At 44.4% G+C, this 19,712-nt stretch overlaps 1 protein-coding gene across 1 annotated transcript in view; it reads left to right on the forward strand.

The window, feature by feature from the left end:
• Window positions 1-2,372: 2,372 nt before the first annotated feature.
• Window positions 2,373-19,712, forward strand: part of GLG1 (golgi glycoprotein 1) — an 84,955-nt gene continuing 67,615 nt past the window's right edge. Inside the window, exon 1 of the mRNA XM_074583276.1 lies at window positions 2,373-2,758. Coding sequence (XP_074439377.1) covers window positions 2,441-2,758 — 318 coding nt within the window. The 5' untranslated portion in view covers window positions 2,373-2,440. The remainder of the gene's footprint in view (window positions 2,759-19,712) is intronic.

Here is a 19,712-nt window from a genome sequence, read left to right on the forward strand (position 1 = left end):
CTGCCTCTCTCTGCAAAGCCGGGGGCTGTATAAATGGGTTTTGTTCCTTGAAGCGGTGAGGCTGAAATGTGCTGCCTGCTCCAAAAGCAGGCGGCTGCAAGCACTTAATGCAGCACCCAGCGTCTGAGCGCCTTGCTGGTAAAACACTTAAGACGTTGCAATAAGGCAGCGAGCCCGTGCGGAAACAGAGGGGCTGCAGGTGCTGTGATGAGCCTCTGGGGTTATTTGCACGGGCAGAGATGTCGCTACCTGCAAAGAAATAACCTCTTCCTTCTCTAACTCGCTGCATGGACATGGTGACTGTAGGGCTCTTCATGAAACGCTGATTTAATGGCGGGTTGCGCAGGGTGTTAAAAGCCAAGGTTGGGAGGAAGTTTCCGCTGAGCTCAGCAGAAGGATGGGGCGAGTCTCTGGAGAGCACCAAAGGCTGTGGGAAGGAGAAGGGAGCCGTATCCCTGCTCCCCTCTATCCTTGTCCTGCGATGGATGGAGGAGCGGAGCCAGCTCTTGCACTGGGCCAGCTCTTCAAACAGCTTCCACTAAGCCAAACAGGCTGCCAAGCATGGATGGATTTCACTGGCTTTTGTTTTCAAGCGTTCCCAGCTGCGCGGCCCTGGGTGCCAGCACAAAGCCACTTTCCCGAGCACTGTGTCCCAGCATGATACTCAAAGGCAAGAAGCGTGGGGACTTTGCTGGCTGATCCCCCCCTCCTGTTCTCATCTCCACTCGGTCGAGGCGGATGCAGGTTGGTGGCCACGGTGGGCTCCAGCTTGCTCTGGTGTGGGTAAGATGGCTGGTGGCATCCCCAAAAGGAAGGCTTTGCCCAGGCAGGATGCAGCAACCTGGGGCGAGAAGGGAACAGCCCTACAGCTCGGCTTCGTCCCAGCTCACCAAGCCATGGCAGACCCACGGCGTGCCCTGGCATCCAGGCAAACGCCTCTGATTTTGGACCAATGCCAGCTTGTGCTGGGAAAACTGCTCCTGGAGTCAACCAAGCAGAGGAATTGAGATGGGGTTCTCCCCGGCCCCTGTTTCCATCTGCTGTTGGAAGCAAAGATTTTGTGGCAGACCCATCCCGTGAGGGTGCTGTGAGCTGGTCCAGTGAGATCCTGCTGCTGGGAGACTCTGAGGGCACCCAAAAAGCCTGTGTTTGCTGGGCTGGTGGTGGACCTGTGTTCCATCGCTGCTGCTGCTGACCTAGCACCCTGACGGGTATTTTTTTACTGAGAAATTCAGCAGTCTCGCTGCCGGGGTGGAGGGGGCTACGGCACTACCAAAACACCGCTGCAGCAGAGGTTGCAGATACGGCTTTTAGATCATCCGCCACCAAATTCAGCATCCAGCTCCCCCTTATTGCCCTCGCAGGAACTTGTAGATCCCATCTACAATGGGATCAGCCACTGTAGATCCCGCTCAGGGGACGAGATCGCTCTTACTGGAGCGCCCGTTTCTCTTCATCTTTGCATCTTTCCATGAAGAAAGGCCGGCGCCGCAATCGAGCACGACATGCCAAATCCCAGCCCCAAAACGGAGGGTCCTGCACTGAAAGGGCAGGAGGTGCAGCCAACCCACCAAGCCCTCAAACAAGCAGCCTGGTGGCACCTCCAAAATGTTATTTTTCTGCCCTTTTATGGCTGCCTGCTCCCTGAAGGGTAGCCCATACCCCAGGGCTGGGCTACCCCGGCCTCTCAGCCCTTGCCCCACGAGCATTCAGGCAGTCATGAGTCGACATTTTTGTTTTTTTTTTCCCCGCAATGTTTCATTCAAGTTTGGGGGGTTTTATTGAACAGCTATTCAATATTTTTTCTTCATTGTTCTGCGTGCAGCCCCAGGTTTTGTTAGTCCAACCCTGCCCCAAGCACCATTTCCTCACAGCCATTCCTCCGCCCTCCATCACCAGGGCAGCCAAGAGCTTCTCAGGCGTTCAATGACCATCCCCAACGCCCCGAGGAGGGCACTGAGAGGTCCGTTTCGTGGGTGGGAACCAAGAGATTTCAGGCAAAAACTGGCCGCAGCTTCTGCATTCCTGCTGTGGGGAGGTGTGGGGCCGGGCCAACTTCTCTGAGGGGGGTGTGTGTGTGCTGGGGGCACGGCCCCTCGCATCCCCTGCCACCGTCCTGTGGGGCTGATGGGCTCAGGGGGCCACCGTGGGGCTGTGATGGCGGCTGGGGGTCGTGATGGCCGTCGGGGGCTGTGATGGCGGCTGGGGGACGTAATGGCGGTCGGGGGCCATGATGGCGCCTCGACGTCCTGAAGCGACGGCAGGAGGGGCGGGGGCGAAAGGGGCGGGGCAAACTCAAACCCCGCCCATTCGCCCCGCAGGGAGGCGTGGCACGGGGAAAGGGGCGAGGCGCGGTGACGTCAGCCGGCGCGCTGATTTGCATACGGCGTGCGTGCCGCTAGGTGGGCGGGCCGGCTGCGCCGGAGGTGGCGGATTCAAGATGGCGCCGTGCGGACGTGTCCGGAGCCGTTGCCCGGGCCCGGCGCTCCTCTTGCTCCTGGCGCTGGCGGCACGGCCCGCGGCGGGCGGCGGCCTTTCTCCCGTAGGCCCCGCCGCCGGCGGCAACCCGCCCTTAGCGGTGCAGGCGGTAGGGCCTGGCGCGCCGGGCCCGCGGGTTCCCCGCGGCGGAGGCGGTTCGGGCAGCGGGTGGAAGCTGTCGGAGGAGGCGGTGTGCCGGGAAGACGTGGTGCGGCTCTGCTCCAAGCACAGCTGGGCCAACAACCTCGCCGTCCTCGAGTGCCTGCAGGACGTCCGTGAGGTGAGGGCCGGGCCCCGGGGCCGGGCCTACCCACCGCGGCGGCGGCGAACAAAGAGCGGGGCTCCGCGCCGCCCCGCCGCCGCTCCGCCCGCCCTTATTTACCTCAGAATTTTGCTTTTTAAAAGCGGGGGTTGCTTGTAGGCAGGCGCCGGCCGCGCTTCCCGGCCTGTGGTGGGAAGTAGCTGTGGAGGTTTGGTGTGAGGGGGGACGGGACGGTGAGGGGGGACGCTGAGGGCAGGGGGCCCCGGGGGAGCGTACCGCACTTTCTTGGCACCCCTGGACTCTGCGCTGCCGCCCCAGCAGCGCCCTCCTGGGAGGGAGAGGTGCCGGTGGGGTGGCTTTGTTTTGGCTTCGGTGCCTCAGAGGTGTGGGGAGAGCCCCGTGTGGTGCCGAGGAAAGGTGCCTGGCTGGCAGCGACCTGAGAAGATTTTTATTCAGGTTCATATATTCCCCCGCTTCGCGTAGAGCTCAGCTGCGGAGGTGGTTGGTTTCCAGTACTTGTTTGTGCATGTATCGGACTAGATACACAATCTATAGACCTGGCTTAGTTTCTGCGGGGAGGTTGGCTGGGCCGTCCGTTGTTCCCAAGCATTTCCCGTGAGTGGTTTAAGTGTAACTCAAGAAAAAAAAATGAGTTGCCACCTCAGGGTCTTTTCTAGCCCCATCGCTTCATTCATTCAGTTTGAAAGAAGGGGGAAGCGTCTTTGAGCCGATTTGTTATCGAGGTCTCTTTCGTTCTTGGCTTCTCTGCTGTGAAGTCCAGGAATGTCCAGCTGGGTCAGTTTTAACGGTGTTTTATCTATCAAGTGGCAAACGCAGTCGGGGAAAACCTGTGCTCTTTTCTCATCCGTCATTGCAGAGACAGCAGATGGCAGTGACTTAGTGGTTACTCTCATCAAGGGGGAGTCTTGAACCAATGACTGTCAGTGATTACTTCCTTGCTTAAAATCCAAAAATAATTTGGACTTTTGTCTAACTTCATGTTTTAGTTTGGGGCAGGTAGTTTAGTAAGACACTCATGGCAGAGTTTTTAAACGAGTCCTGATGCAACATCTGTCACTGTTACAAAGTGCTCTGATATTTGCTTTATGAATAACTTGTCCCTTACTGTTTTTTCCACCTGCCTGTGACCTTTTGGGCCCCCTGATAGGGAGGTACTATCTCAGAAGCTGCCCTTAAAGGAAGTGGCTCACAAGCTACTAGCCTGCCAAAAAGGCAAGCTCTTGTTGTTCCTTTCTTTCCAGTTGTGTGGCCCCTCCCTTTTCTTTTCATAGTTCCGATGCTTATTGGTTTTCTGCCATTTTGCTGAGGTGCACCTTTTTATCGTCTAGTTTATCATCTTTCTGCTGGAATGGTTTTGTCGTTTTACTGAGTTAGGCAGGCTCACAAAGGGAGGTGAATACAGGGCTAGGGCACAAGGGTGTGCAGGGAGAAGCCAAAGCTGAAGGGATGCTTTGCATCACACTTTATTTTCAGCAAGTACAAGCACTGACATTAGTTCTGCATATCTCACAAAAACTCCACTCTCTTTTGACTGTTAAGTCTTGCTTGCCGTCTTCCTTTTCCCCTTTCGAAGCTAGCCTTCTTGTCAGTAGTTTGCAGGCTCTTGGTCTTGTCTAGCTGTAATGCTGTCTGATATCCAGCGCCGAAGGTGAATGGTTTCCTGGGGTGACATCCCAGGCGTCGATAGGACGTCTCGGGGTTGTTTGGGATTGAGTTTTCTCTCTGAAGGTGCCTGCCTGCAGCCTTGTCCTTATTTGTCTGTCAGCCTGTAAGGAGCCCTGTCAGCTGGTCTTACACTTAACAGTTCGCCTGCTGTATCGCAGATGTGGTGGGCTGGATCCTGACGTAAAAGTGACTTCCCAGAGTGCTGCTCTGAGAAATTAATTAAAATAACTGACTTCTCTGTATCCCTACTGTTTAACTCTTGATATTTAGGCTCTAAGTAAAAATATTGAGTTGTAAACATTGGGTGGCACATGGGGTGATAGGGAACCGGGTCAAATGTTGTCTCAGACGTTTCCTTGGTATTGGAGGTGACAGCACAGGAAATAAGTGACATATTGGCTGTTACTGTTGTTGATAGAGCTTTTCATTTTGACCCTAGAGCATCTGATAGCTTGTTTGGACAATACCAGAAAAGTGGCTGTTACATTTTAAAATGGATGGGGAACTAGTCTTAAGTCATACAAGCCCATGAAAAAAAAGTTGGGCTATAGTAAATGGAGGGTTTTGGGGAGTTGCTGCGCGTGCAATAGCATCAGTGAGGATGGTATTTAGGTGCTGCTTTGCTACAAGTAGCACGTAAGACTTTTAGATGCACTTAGGCTGTGGAAGCAGCCTCTCTTCCATAGGTGTTTAAGATGATCTTATTTTACTTATAAGAAATATTCTCCTAAAATGGGAAAACCTTCAATTTGAAACCGGGAGCCTTACTAAGAGCCATTTAGATTATCAGTTGATTTTTCTTCTTGGTGGAAAAGCTAGGACACTAGCTTTTGTTGTTTCAGGGGAAACAACTACTTGAAACCTTTCCTTTGAGTCCATAAACTATAGAGGAAAGAAAAGATGTGCTTGTTTTGTTATCTAGTGTGAATGCTGATTTATTACCATGGGTGTCCTCAAAGTAAGTTCTCCCTTGTTCTTGCTGGGTGGTTCTCCTGAATCTAAATAACAGGAGTGTTGAGTCTGTGGTTGACTGGTGGTACAGCAGCCTGTCTTTTGAGGTGAATGTTGAGAGAAGCTGTTTAACACAAATACTCAGCTGAGAGTTGTTTGAAACAAGAGAAAACAGTAAGAAAATAACCAAAATCCTGAATTTTAAAGTTTTGGTCTTGAGAGGTTACTTGTAGACTGTCAATTTAAGGTATTATCAACACAGATGTGTAAGCACTGCATATTTTTAGCATTCTTTTTTTATAAAAAAAAAACCCCAAAACACAAAGCACCAGACTCCCAGACTGATATCATATACTTTGCCACTGATTTTCCACCAAGTCAATGAAATGCTTAACTGATGTGGTGCAGAGTCCACTTCTGCAGGTGCAGAACTCTTGTGAAAGATAGAAATCAAGGGTCAATCGTGCTTTTCTGCTTCCTTTCCTTGTAGGAGAATGGAAATGGTGCTCCTTAATTGGAGGAGGTAGTGGTCAGAACTGAGCAGCTTAATCATCTTTGACTGTATTCAGAAAATAGAATCAAACGCAGGTTTTGGTGCATTTTCCAGATGAATTAATTTCTTTCTAGTTAAAATTATTTGTGCACTAGATACATTACTGTTTTGAGTCACTTAAGTTTTGTCATCAACATTTTAATTGTTATCCAAATAACTTTATGCCAAGATATAAAAAGAGTAGAATGGGGTGGTGTATATTTCTGTTTTTTTAAAAATGAGTGTTTAAATTGTTTTTTTCTGAAATGATTCTGGTTGCTAGCCTGTTTCTAGAGAGACTTCAGAGCTTGCATTTCACTCAACATAAACTGCAGCCTTTAAGCCCTTTTTTATGGGCTGCCTATTAAACTAATTTTCATGGTGGTTATAGTATAAATAAACCCATGAAATATTAATATATTTGCTAGGTAAAAATTCTTGCATGATTAATGATGATTTGCATTTAAAACATGACTGAGTTGTTGAATTTGAGGTAGGAAACATGAGCAGGTATGAAAATACCTTAACTGGTGTAGCTTTCTTTTGTGGCTTATTAGTGAGTGTAATTTTAATGTTAAAACATACCTTAGGTCTGATTAACCAGTGAATTAACTTGATGTCATAATTGTTGAGCTTTACTTGCATTGCATTTGTAGAGGTTAGGTAATATTTAAAGCGTTATATCCTTCTATATAACCCTAATGCATTATAGGCTAAATAATTTTTCTAAGATCAAACAGTCCTGGTTAAGTTGGGATTAGAGATCAAAGTTTTGGACTCCCGCTACTTTCTTCATCCTGAGTGGTTCTGTTTCTTTGGTAACACCTTTATGGTAGGGACGGTATAATTGAGCCTGAATGCTCTGCTCTCTGGGGAAAAATAAGGCTGTCTTGATGTTGAAGATTGGGTTAAGAATAAAACAAGTTGATCTTAAAAGCTGTGTGCTTTAAGAATAGTATTTTTCCTGTTATTTCAGATGCACAGTCAGCGTAAAAGGCCAGAAAATTCATTTGATGTGACTTAGAGACTAGGAACCGTGTGACACTCGGTGCGTTGGAACTGGTGCGTTTCTTCCATGTAAATGTTTTATTCCTCATTCTGTATCTACCTGAGCTCCTTAAGTGATCTGATAAAATAGTGCCAGTGAAATTACCTAAGTTCTAAAATTATAGATGGAAAAGAGAAACCAGACAATAATGCGTGCTTGGGGTCTTCATATCTTTTGGTAATACTGTAGTTGTAGGGAAAGTCATGTGTGCGCAGTCCTGTGCTTGTTCTCTACTTTCTTGCTAAAGCTATTGGAATTGTGAAGGCCTCCCTGGAGTTGTTTGGTTGCATAGAGGTGGATAAGTATCATCTGTTCCAGTAGCTCCATTTATTTTAATTTTTCCCCTTTTTTGTCTCTGTAATATACTGAGTTGAAGGACAAAGGTTTTGTTTTGACTCTGCGTGTGATGTTATCTCATATTTGAGCACGTACTCATGTTATTTCCATCTCTCGCAGCTTTCCCATGAACAAGCAAAGGCTGGCATTTAAAGTACCTTTTTTGAGATGTCTGGGCTGTGGCAGCAAATGACTGTTTACCTGTCCAGAGCTGTAAGTAATTGAGGGCTGTGGATTAAACATAGCACAGGGGTGGGCTAGTTTTTAGGAAATGCAAATAGTGAAGATGCTGTTTACTGAGTTGGCCATCTCCTTCAGTCCTTATGGTTTGTTTTTATCCCACGAAACCTCTAGGCATTCTCCCTGGCTTTCGGCTGAGCTCTTTTGAATGTTTCTCAGGGTGGTAAGTACGTAGCTGTGGGATGGAGGCTGTTCTAGTTCTCTGATCATTACTATTGCAAAGGAGTAGGCAGTTAGTATTCTGGTGATGCTCTTACAGTGCCTACAGCATTATTATCTGGTTCAGATATCAACACGCAAAGGGGTTTGTTTTTTTTAAATGCAGTGATCAGAAACCTGGAAAACATACCATAAGCTTTGCCAAGGACTTTGCTTACACCCGCTTTTCTAAGGGATATTGACCTGGTGATGATTCAAAGCCACCTGCACAGCGCACGGGAGTTTAGGAACTCATATCCTTAAGACAAAAAAAAAAAAAGGAGAATTCTTACCTGTAGTTGAAGTTTAGCTAAATTAAAGTAAAAATGTGTTTTGATTTTTAAGAGATTGAGTTTATTATTGGGCTGTAACTGAATGCCAGAATCTGTATGAGTCGAACCCTGTGCATCTGTATTATAAATTTTCAGATACTATTCAGTCTCAAACTGAATTTAACGAAGAATTTACAGTGGTTTGTACATTATGCACATTAATTTGAGTGGTCAAGACTGGTCCCTTCTGCTTCTAACATTCATAAGATGGAAGATGGCTCCGTCAATGTCAGTGGAAGGGAGTGGTTGGACCTAGGAGGAAGGGATTGAGGTTATGAAGTTTTGAAAAAAACGTATGACAACAGCAAAAGAGAATGATGGAGACAAGGCTGTAACACTCAGAAGTTTTTTCTCCTGAGGCTTAGCTTCTTAAGTGAGATTAGCCAAATTTTTTTGTTCTGAAGTTCTTGTTTTTCCTAGTGTTCGGATAGTGTAAGCCCAGTTTCCTCCTGGCCTTTGTAGCTAAGCCTTAAAGTAAAATTCTGAGTACACTTTAAAAGTCTGATTTGTGTTTGGGTTACTTTGGCGTCGGCCTTTGGCTTCATCTCAGGATGTGGCAATATTTAAAAGTACCCTTTTCGTCTTACTAAAGGCATGTGTGAGCTGACTAGAGGGTAAGATGGGCTCTCTCCTGACAGGTTCTGGACTTACTGTCTTGTGAACAGAACATTAAACACACGTTCTTAGTTCTCTATATCCTCAGCGATCTTAACATCACTGTGCTTCTGCTGATATGAGAGAGTTCTTTTTGTGGGTTTTGGAGGTGGGGTGTGTTTGCTTTTTTTTTTACTTTTGTGCTGTTCTTGGCATGCTGATACTTGTGGTAGTTGGTTATATATCAGTTTGGCCTGGGATGTTTGGCTTAATAAAAGGGATTATCTTACAAGGCTGCTTCCTCTAGTGAGCTGGCACTCCTGTCCTGCTGCGGCTCTGAATACCGAGGAGGAAAGGAACGGAAATGCAAGGGGAGAAGTAAGGTTCGATGCAGACTGTGAAGTCTGAGCTTGGCTCAGGATGAACTGAGAAAGCTGTGTTATGCAGAGGTCTGGCTATGGGGAGGTGATTTACTGAGCCAAATAGCTGAGTATATTGAAAGGCAGAGGCTCGGTCAGTTGTGACGTTGGGCAGCTACAGCTGGATTGTGTTTTTCCCGCTTGCATCCTCTCCTCCCTCATACTGGGGGAAAGGGAATCTCTCCAGCTCTGCTTTGGGTTGTCATGGGTGGACTGGAATGATTTTGGGGAAAGATAATTCTAGGCAAATTATCTGCTGTCTGTATTTTCTAATACAGAGATAATGTCTAGATATTCTTTATATTATAGCTTTCCTGCATGTGAGCACCGCTTCCTCGGTGGACTCGACTTGTTTTGGTCTTTGGAAAATGTATGCTTACTTTTGAAAAAGCTTTGCGGTTATTCTTCCTAATAATAAACCCCAAAGAATTGGATGAATAAAAGGTCTAGGTAATTGCCTTTTTATTTGAAATCTTGCCTCAAAATAGTTTTTTTGATCTTCTGACTAATCTAGTTTTAAGGTCTGTGAAGTTGGTTGCTATGGTATTAAAAACATTCAGTTCTGTTAGCTGATAATTTTTTGTCATCATGGGATACTTTCATTTTCTGATGTGTAGTTTATCAGTATCCATAGCACTGTGTTAAGTGAGGAGTAGAGATCCTCCCTTCCCCAGGTACCAGCTTGTAGCGTAATGGCAGCCTCTCTCCATCAAGCTGGTGCATGAAACCCCACACTGTTCGGCTCCCCAGCAGAGGTGGCATTCATAAAAGCTGTGTCCTGGCACGCTGGTGTCTGAACGTCTGCAGTGCCGAGCTGAGGAATTTCCTTCAGTAGTTAGAGAGGTGTCTCTTTTCTCCACACTGCCTTTTTGGGGGTGTAGTGCCTGAGCTTGTCTTACTTTTTTTTCACCTTTGGATAAGTGTATCTTGTAGCTCTTAACAGCTTTGCAAGCTTAGATTTCATGTGTTTGCATTAGAGTGCATTACTTGGTTGTAATACCTAAAATTTTGCCTTAACTGTACATTTGATATCTTTATTATTGTCAGTGCTGTGGCTTAAGACTAATGGTACACATCTAATATCTCTTTTGCCAGGTAACAACATAGAGACAAATGAACGTTTATCATGCAGGACAGGAATGTTTATTTGCTGCGTTTGTTATTATTTGCATCTTGGCCTGAAACAATGAATAAGAACTGCTGAGGTGGCAAAAAGATAGTAGTTATTGTCATAAGTATTCATAGTTTCTCTACATGCCTGAAGTATTTTACTATTTTTATTTTACACTTTTGCGGTTCGTGGTAGAATTGTGTGCTCATCTGAAAAACTTCTTGTAGTTGTGTTACTTCTTGTGTTACTTGATTCTCGGGAGTTTTGAGTCTGTTCTAGAGAATGCAGCTGGTTATGTTGATATAATTAAGTACTTATATGTAACAGGGTAGGTTAATAACAAGTAGCTGTTCGAGCCCTGCTATGCAAAATCATTCAGGCAAATGTGCTGTCTTTTGTTTAAAAAATAATGCCTAGCTTAATCCGGTGGCAAGTTTGCTGTCTAGATCTCTTGAATCATAGCAGGAGGCTCACCAGCCTTCATCACGCTCGGTAGTTTGCTAATTGAGAATTTCTTTTCTAGAGTGTCCTGTTAGTGCAGGAAAAAATACTTTCCACCAAGTGAACTGCAAAACAAACTCAGCAGAGCATGCATTCTTTCAAGTGTTGAAGTAATTGCCCTACAAAAAGTTTTGATAGAATTAAAAAAACAAAACCAACAAACCCTGCTTGGCTTGTAGACTTTCTGTAACAGTCTGGGCTTGATTTGAGGTGAGTCAGTTTCTGTCACACTGCTCTCAGCTGAGTTGAAATAAGATCTGGAAGAAACTTACAGTAAGCTCTTTCATTATTAAATTGATTTTTTTTTTTGCTTCTGTCGATGTCTGTCTGTGTGGCCTAGCTACATATGTTATAAAATCAGAAAAACTAATCACCTTCAAGTAAAATCACCTCCACGCCACAGTTGTTATAATTTACAACATGAATTGTTCATGAGACTGCAATTCTTTAGTCATGTTCATGGTGATTTAAACAAATCAATATTAATGTAATCCTCGTGTTGTTGAATTCAGACAGGCTAGTCAAAATCTGGTCTCCATTGATACAAGGTCCTGAGGAAATGCAGGTGGAGACAGCTGCTGACCGTGAGTTTTATTTGTCAGGCATTTTATATTGCTATTCACGTATGACATTGACTCTGCTGCTTTTTTTGATTGTTACTTTTGAACTGATGCTAGGAGCGTGGTATTTCTGATGCTTCAGTATTTGCGACACCTGAACGGTGAGATGTTGGGTCTGTCATCGAAACACAGCTATTCAAATTCATGATGACGTCTGTCTTACCTTACTGAAGTCTGTAAGAGTCGACTCTGTGTAAGCAACAAGTAGCTGATGCAGCCTTTTCTTGCTGCCAGTCTTCAGACCAAAAGTCCGGTCTGCTTTTCAGCAACGTGCATACGTTGCAGCTAGCGTCACTAAAGAAGCGTGGAAAAGTCTTCGAGTTGCGTGTTACAGTTGGCAGCCGGAACTGCGTTCTTAATGAGTGCTGTAGCACAACATACTGGAAAACCTTTTTAGCCAGTGTGGACCTGGACAAACTCAGTATGCTGTAAAGTGTAGTTTGAATGGAAGATTTCTTATGGCAACCTTAATGATCCATTTTTTCCTGCTTAAAACAGTGAGGTGAGTTTTCTGCAACTGCTTCTGAGGCAAGGGTCCAGCAGGATAACAGGTCAGTGCTTACCGGAGGGAAGTATACGTTAGAAAATACTTAACAGCAGTTGCTGCTATGGAAAAAAAACCAAAACAAAAAACCCCAAAACCAGAACTGTTTGAGTCACTATCTGTAGCAGAAGAAGTTGTGAACGTAGTAATATTGCTTATTTTTTTTTAACTGAAGGCTTCCAGGCAGCAATCAGCAGCCACCTTCACTTGTTTTTTGTTTAGTTGTATGAAGCAACATTTTTTCTTTTAAAGCTAAAACCCAAAAAGCTGAAATTTTAGTTTATGCTGTAAGTCTTCCCTGCATTTTTATGAAACTGAGAACTGAATGGGACTCCCATGGCAAGTGTTTGTCCTGTCTCTAGGAATCCCAAGGATAACAGATAACAGCATCACCTGGGAGGGTGTGGTACTGGGGAACATACTTCTCCCTCAAACTGATTCACAGCTCTAAAGGTGTATGCTCATTCTAATGTTGTTGTTAATAGCCTTAATTAGATGTATATGTGCAAGATACTAGTTGTGAAGGGATGTGATTCTGGACTTCCCTTGTAGAACACAAACAAAGCCTTGCTGTGTTTCCTATTTTTGCTTCATGACCCTTTAAGTGTGCTTTAGCAGGCACCAGACATACGGCGAACCATCTCTGACTGTTGACATAACAGCTGTGTATAGGGCAGACTTCCCTGGAGTAGCAAGGAGTTTGTTCTAGCTCAGGTACTCGGCAGTGTGGCTTGAGCTTGTCCACATCAAACCCCTTTCATGTGCTCTGAGGCTACATTGGCTTCCTTTCTATGAGCAGCTCATTGGTAAGGCCTACACAAAGGGAAAAGCATACAACAAGCCACAAACTACAGGGGTTTTTTGTTTCCCTCCCTTCCTCCAGGCATTTGTGAACTCCTCCGGTCTCCTGTAGTATAAAACCATAGTCTAAACTTGTTCTGCTAGGGAGAGTGCTTGTGGAATTTAAATTCTTCTCTTTGTATGTCAGCTCTTCCCAAAGTAATTTCCCTAAATACTTTCCTCCCTTGTGACATTCCAGTGAAATCCGTCATGATTTTGTGATGCCCTCAAAGATTATTTAATAAATATTGTCTTCTAATGTATGTTCTACTCTCTAGGGTTCACAGTATCTTAAACTTAGAATAATTGCAAAAGACATTTCCTGAAAACTTTCTAAGAATACTGGAGAGCTTGGGTTGGCTGTGTGGTGTTGGGAGGAGCATTGAACCTGTATTTCTCTGTTGTGTAGTTGAAAGAGAAGGTGAGAATCGGTGCTCCAGTCACTTTACCTGCTGATTGTTGGCTCATCGTAGGTGTATTATCCAGTGTGTTTTCTGAAGTGGCTTAGGGCTAAGGGAAGTACGCAAAAACCTTCCTATGGCATAGAGCTGTTTGTCATGGATAACTTTAAATAACATGGCAGTGTGTTGTTGCCATCTTAAAGTGATCTTTGGTCTATTGGGAGATTGGAGTTTGATCTCTTCTGCATTACCTAGTGGAACCACTAATTTGGAACTGGGATTGTGTTTTGGAGATCAAAGTTTTGGCTTGGGGGGGGCGGGGGGAGCAGGGAGGAAGCCCCTTTGTGAATCTAATATTGAGCCATTCAAGCAGAATGGTAAAAAAGGAAGATGTTAAAAGCAAGGCAGCAGAATAGCTTCTAGCCTGTTAGATATTAAAATGTTTGAAAACCTCTATATATCTTAAACTTTATTGCCTCAAGTTTAAGGCAGACTATTATTTCATATATGTTGATTGTTCTGATCTTAAATTGGCCAGAAGAGTCTTTCCCAACTGAACTTGGGGAACCATTTAAAATAAACTTGTGGAGGCGGGTTAACATTACGATTCACTACCTTGGGAACCATGTTGCTGAAAGTACTTCTGAACAGCACTTTTGGGGTCTGGCATGGCTTTCTGTAACTTCTTTGTTTGTATGTTGCATGCTTTTTGTAGCATTAAAAGCCATGGAACAAAATGAATCAACAGGTTTTCCTTGAAAGGTATCTAAATCAATACCTCAGAGCTGTCAAAACATTGCACATGAGTAAAATTTGGGTGGTGTGGGTACAGTGCTGTTTGCTTCCATATTTACAGAGCTTGTTGTTTTGTTTTGCCCTCTATTAGAAGTTCATCAGTTTGGGTCCTATTCCTTGGTAGCACTGTTTTGGGTCTGTTTTACTGCGCAATCAGATTTGAATCCAGGACTTCAGTAATGAGATTCCTCCTGTGTGCAGCAGTGAATCTGAAACCACGTGGACAAGTGAGCCGCGTGGGTTGTCTGTAGATCAGCATCTTTATAGGAAGGGACTGGGAAAGATGGAGAATGGAACAGCACAACAACTTTTCCCAGTCATGAAGCTGTCTGGAAGCGAAGGGAAGGACGACCACGATATTGGGGTTGTTATCTCTGCACTTCTAGAAGCTGATGTGCGGAAGTCGAGAGGATCCAGTCTCAGGCAGGCAGTGCTCTTTGCCACTCATTCCCAGCTGGGACTCCTAACGTCTGCTGGGATACTAGGGATACTAGAGCACTAGGCTTGAGTTGAGCATCTGGGCATGTAGCCATCATTAATAGTCAGGGTGGACACTCTTCTTGGTTCATTTTGGTTTTTTTTCAACATGGAATTTTTCATATCCCTTATTACTCAAATGTCAAACCACAGCTATGCTAGCCAAGTCATCTTAATTAAGTCTTTCCAGGTCAAGGTGCAGGAGCTGTATTATTTTAGCTTGCTCTTGTGTGGAAGGTACTTGTTTTTCTAGAAATAGACTGTAATCTTCCGTGATACTGATAAAATCATGTAATTGGCCCGATGACAGTGAATACACATGCATTCAAATGATTGATTTCATAGAGAAGCAAATAAGAGGTTTCTGTTGGAACCTCTTCTTGCATCGCATGGCATACTGCTGGGATTTTGCCCTTGGAAGAATTTATCTTGAAGCTTCGATGTTTTTTAGTTGGATGTGATAACAGTAGAAGGATGCTGCCCTTCCCTGGAAAAGGTAAGCGATCAGGTGAATCTTTCAGAATAACAGTGACTCGGAAAGGATAGAAATCCTTTCTGTCCTGGTGTTCTAGGTAGTGGTAGTTGTCAGTGGCCACCTTAGCAAAGCACATCTTGTTCTAAGGACTGCTACAGCCCTGGCGCAAGGGGTAGAAGAACTTCTACATCGGTTGCATGCCTCATGGATATGCTCTTAATTTGCAGCCTTGTCTGGTTTCTTTTGTCTTACTGGGTTGCTCACATTTGTTTTTTTCCGAGTCTGTCAGTCCAAGCTGAAAAAGGTACTGTAAATCCAATGGGTATCCAAGGTTGATGACATTTTGGGCTGGAGCTGTGTTATGGTGCTGCGTCACTTTGGGAGCTGCTGGTTAAAATAACTCTGCTTTGGTTTCCTCAGCTACAGTACTTGGCAACAGTAGAATAGTATACAGGCTGAAAGCGTGGGCAAAACAGCAAGTCTGTCTCCTTGCTGTGAACAGAGGTGAGGTGTGGGGTCTTTTGGCTTTTCAGCATTATGTGTTCCATAACGCTTGAGCTTTGCCCATATAATCTTGGGGATGAGTAGCATCTCTTAATGGTGAGCAAATTGCTTATTTTTAAAAATGATTAGTCTCTTCAATGAATGAGACATAGTTATGTTTGTTCTTCTTCAGGGGAAAAAAAAAAAAAGAACATGTTTAACATTTACTGGCAAGAGTTGCTGTATCAAAAGATAACAGCGCACTGGGTGTAGATCTGAGTGACTTGGTGTTTCACATCCTTTCTTACTGTTTGTTGCTAGTTGTAATCCATGGAAGGTGCTTTGTGGAATGGACAAGTTTCATTTGCGTCTTAGTCTTAAAAACATTGCGTGGGATTGAAATGTTGCTTCATCCTTTTGGAGCAGATCTGCAACTTGGTTTAGTCCAAAAGGAATTCTAGAACTACAAGAATAGAAATATGCTATTTCTGTAGCAAAATGCCCGAGGCTGTTGTCAAATAGGATATTACTACCCTGAAGGGCTTATTTGTTCCTAGATATTCATGTGCCTGGTAAATATTTAGTGATTGATTGCCCTAGCCAGTGATCCTTCACGAAAGCTGGAACTCCTTTTAATGCGACAGAGACCCTGGAAGCAGCTATGGAGGAGGGAAGGGGCACAGGCAGCTTGTCCTCACATTCTTTAGACAATGTTTCTTAAGCTTCTCGCACGTGTTTATGAAGTCGCATGTCATCTGCAACAAACTGAAGGTCGTCTCGAGAGTGTGAGAGCCTGAGATGGGTCTGTGATGAATACTGCAGTGCTCTGTATTTCCCTTGGCTGTAACACTGTGGGCACAGTCAGGTTGTTTTATCAATGAAAGTCGCCGCTTGCTGCTGAGGAAAAAAAAAAAAGTGCTCATTGAGGAAGAAAACAGATAAAAGTTATCAAAATAACCCTTGCTCCCTGGAGAGATGCTGGTGGAGAGGGACGGCTGTTTGTCACACTTGCATTTGAATAACATGACGTAGCATAATCTGAAACAGTTTAGGAGGAAGGGAGCAGGGGGACTGCACTTCTAGCCCCTCAGGGTGGCTTTGTGTTCAGAGCTTGGTTGCTTGGGTAGGGTGTGTGGGCTCTAAATGTAAAATCGAGCTTGATAACTTTAAATCTTGGCATGTGTTCGGCTTGTTCAAGCTTAACTATACTGAGTGCAGAACTAGAGTGCGGGCATCTCTTACATGGATGTCTCAAAGTTGACTACTTGTTACCGATGTGATTGGGGCCTAATTTTTTATAAGGTGTTTGAAGTTTTACAAATTGTCCTAGTGAACCTAAGCTGAAATTTTCTCTCTGAAATGTTTAACAAATTGTGAGTAAGCTGTTCTTGATTTTGTTTTGTTCTTTTAAAAAGACTCCCCGGTTGATTTCACTTAGACTTGTTTGACCATTTACTTAGTGTTGAGGTACCTGTGTCCCAAATGGTGATTTTAGTGGGTGTTTCAAATAGTTTATGATGTAAGTTAGGGGCGATGCTATTGCCGATGGCATGCAGTGGCTTTGCCTGTGGAATGGTGTGGAGGGACATGTTGGCCCATCCAGCTGAGTAGCGAGTTCTACAGCAGGTGGGGAAATACATGCTAGAGGTGCGTCAACAGCTGAATTGCTGCTTGAGGTTTCAGGATTGCCCTTTTCCCCTAAGGGAAACAATGTTGCCTTGAATTTCTTTATTAACAATCTCTTTTTCTTCTGTTTATGGAATAAGCTGGCCCCTCTGGTCGTTCTTCAGAAATGTTACAGCATAACATTTTCTGGACGAGGTGGTCAGCTCTTTTCCCGGGAGTGATTTCTCTGGGTAAAATGATAGGTGTATAGCTTTCAAGTACTCGATGCAGCATCTTACTGCAGTTGATTTGCCCCATTTGTTTCTAAGCTGTTTGGTTACAGAGCTTTTCTCTGGTTTAGTGCTTGTTTGTGAAGAAGGGGTGGTCTCGGGGATGTATTTGGTTGGTTTTGGGGAGGAGAGGATAGCATGTGTTCCCAGGGATAGAAAATTTAGTTTGTCCTCTTTAACACTGCCCACCGTGGCATTCAATAATGACAGTAATAGTTTGTGCTAATTGTATGTACATTTTAGGGTTTTCCTTTCTGAACCGAGCACTTCGTTTGTCGTGTGCCAGGGAAAGATGATTAAAAGGTTCTAACGAACCTTTCCTGGAGGCTTTTTGTGCTTTTACAAATGCCTTGTTTGTAAGGTCAGCATTCCCTGGAGGTTTGCATGCCTCAGCCAACCCTTGATATCTAGCTCTTGTCCCACTTTTTATGCTGTCTTTGCGATGCTTTAAAACCTCAGCAGAGTATGTCAGGGGAGAGCATTCTCTGAAAAGCCATGCCTTGCTTTATTTTGCCACGCTTTGTGATACTCCTTGGAATAGTGTTTTTGGGAGAGGCTGCAGTGTGATGGCTTGCTGGCGAGGTAAGGCTGCTTCAGCTGCTCAGCGCTCTGGTTGAGTCTCGGAGCTGATGGGATAAAGATGCTCTAAAAGCGCCTGTTAGAGCTAACACACATAGGGAGGTAAAAAAAAATAAATGATCTTATCATTATGCACTGCATATTATTAACATAAATCACAGTGATGGGTAATAGTTGTAGGTCTAGGCAATAGATATAGTAAGCATTGATTTGACTCACAGAAGCAAATTAAATGCGGGAGTAATAAGTTTCTAACAGTTGCCTACTTCACTGCTAAAGGCTGCTGCTCCTGTTGCTGGAGTGGCTGATCAAAACATGGAGAAGTTCTTGTACGGGGAAAACAGGCGCTGGTTTCAGTGTGTTTGGCTGTGAATGGTGGCACTTTGGAGTGGCTTCACGTGTGTCAGTGGTCCCTGGTCCAGATACGCTCATCCTTGGAGAGGCTTGGACAGTGTCAGCTCATCCAGGTAAAACCTTGGTGGCTGCAGTTGCAAGTCAAGACTCTTTGGACGAGCTTGATACTACAGTCAGGAGGAGAAAATACTTTGGTTCCATGTAATAGAAATAGGACAAAGACTCAGTGAAGCCTTGATGGGGAAAAAATGTCCATATTATGGGAAACTGGGTGTAAGGGGGTTAAAATTCTGCGCCTGTGGCACATAGCTGGGTAAACGAATTCAGATTAGATACCTAGGGAGGCTAATGGAGGCATGTTTTAATGAACCCTAGCTAATTACTCTATTAAGTTCTTGATCAATACCCAGGAGACCTCAAACTGCTTGCAGATTGTTTTTAAAAAACCCTGCTATATATATTTTTTAAATCTTCTGCATATAATCAAAACAACTGGAGGCATTTGGTTTGTAGAGTTCTGTTTCACCAGGGCTTTACATATTTGGAGGCCATCTGTAAATTAAAGCTAAGACTTAAGCACTTCCAAAGTATTAATTGTGAATTTTTGATGGGAAGTACAGATGAATAAATAGGCTTGAGAGAGCAGATAGTAGGAGAGAATATGAGTTTTTTTGAATAATCTTTGCTATAAGTGTACTGAAGTGAATGGGTTTCATTGGTCTTTAATGTGGTCTGTTTTTTGCTTTAGGCTTGGAACCAGTCTCACATGCCTGGTGTAGACCAGATGAGACAGATGTATGTGGTTTCCTAAAAGAGGAAAGAGTTCTTGTAAATACTTGCTGGCGTATGTATGTTCTTAAAGTGACCTATATAAGGACCACTTCTTACGTTATCTCAGAAACTTGGTTTTCTCTAGAATATTGTGTATGGATTTCAGTGGACTCAACATTAATATTAAATAAAAATATCAGGTGGGCAGCCTTACCCTTAAGGGAAAAAGTACTGTCTTTGAATTGGTTCATATTACAGAAGTTGGAATATGTTTAGTCTTTTCTGATTGAGCTAATTAGCAAAACTGTATTGCGTGTTCCTAGTTAATATTTCACTGTGTGTGCCAATGGATAATGAATGCTTAACCGCGACGAGGAAAGGTAACCTTTCAACAAACAGCCTGCAACACCATCTCCTTGAGTTTTGTTTCATGAATTCTTTGCAGTTATTCAGCAAGAAATGCCAAGTCTGTCAGACAGATGGCTTTTATTCTTGTGTATATTCAACCCATCGCAGCTTCTGGTCTCCATTGGTAGCAGCACTGATTTTATCAACGGAAAAGTACCTGTGCAGCCAGCTTTGACTGGGATAGCAAGGGAACGGACTGTGCACAGGAAGGCTTTAAGCAGCCTGTTGGATGCATTAATGATCTACCACTTGCGGGCTTGCCCTCTTCTATGCTTTGGTGGCAAAGGGGTCCGAGAAGAAGCATGTGCCTTGTAAAAAGAAAGTTAGGAGCCTGGGGGTCTCATTAAAGGAATCCGAAGTAGAGCATTTTCTGTATGAATGA

The sequence above is a fragment of the Larus michahellis genome, chromosome 4, assembly GCF_964199755.1.
Source record: "Larus michahellis chromosome 4, bLarMic1.1, whole genome shotgun sequence".
Lineage (NCBI taxonomy): Eukaryota > Metazoa > Chordata > Aves > Charadriiformes > Laridae > Larus > Larus michahellis.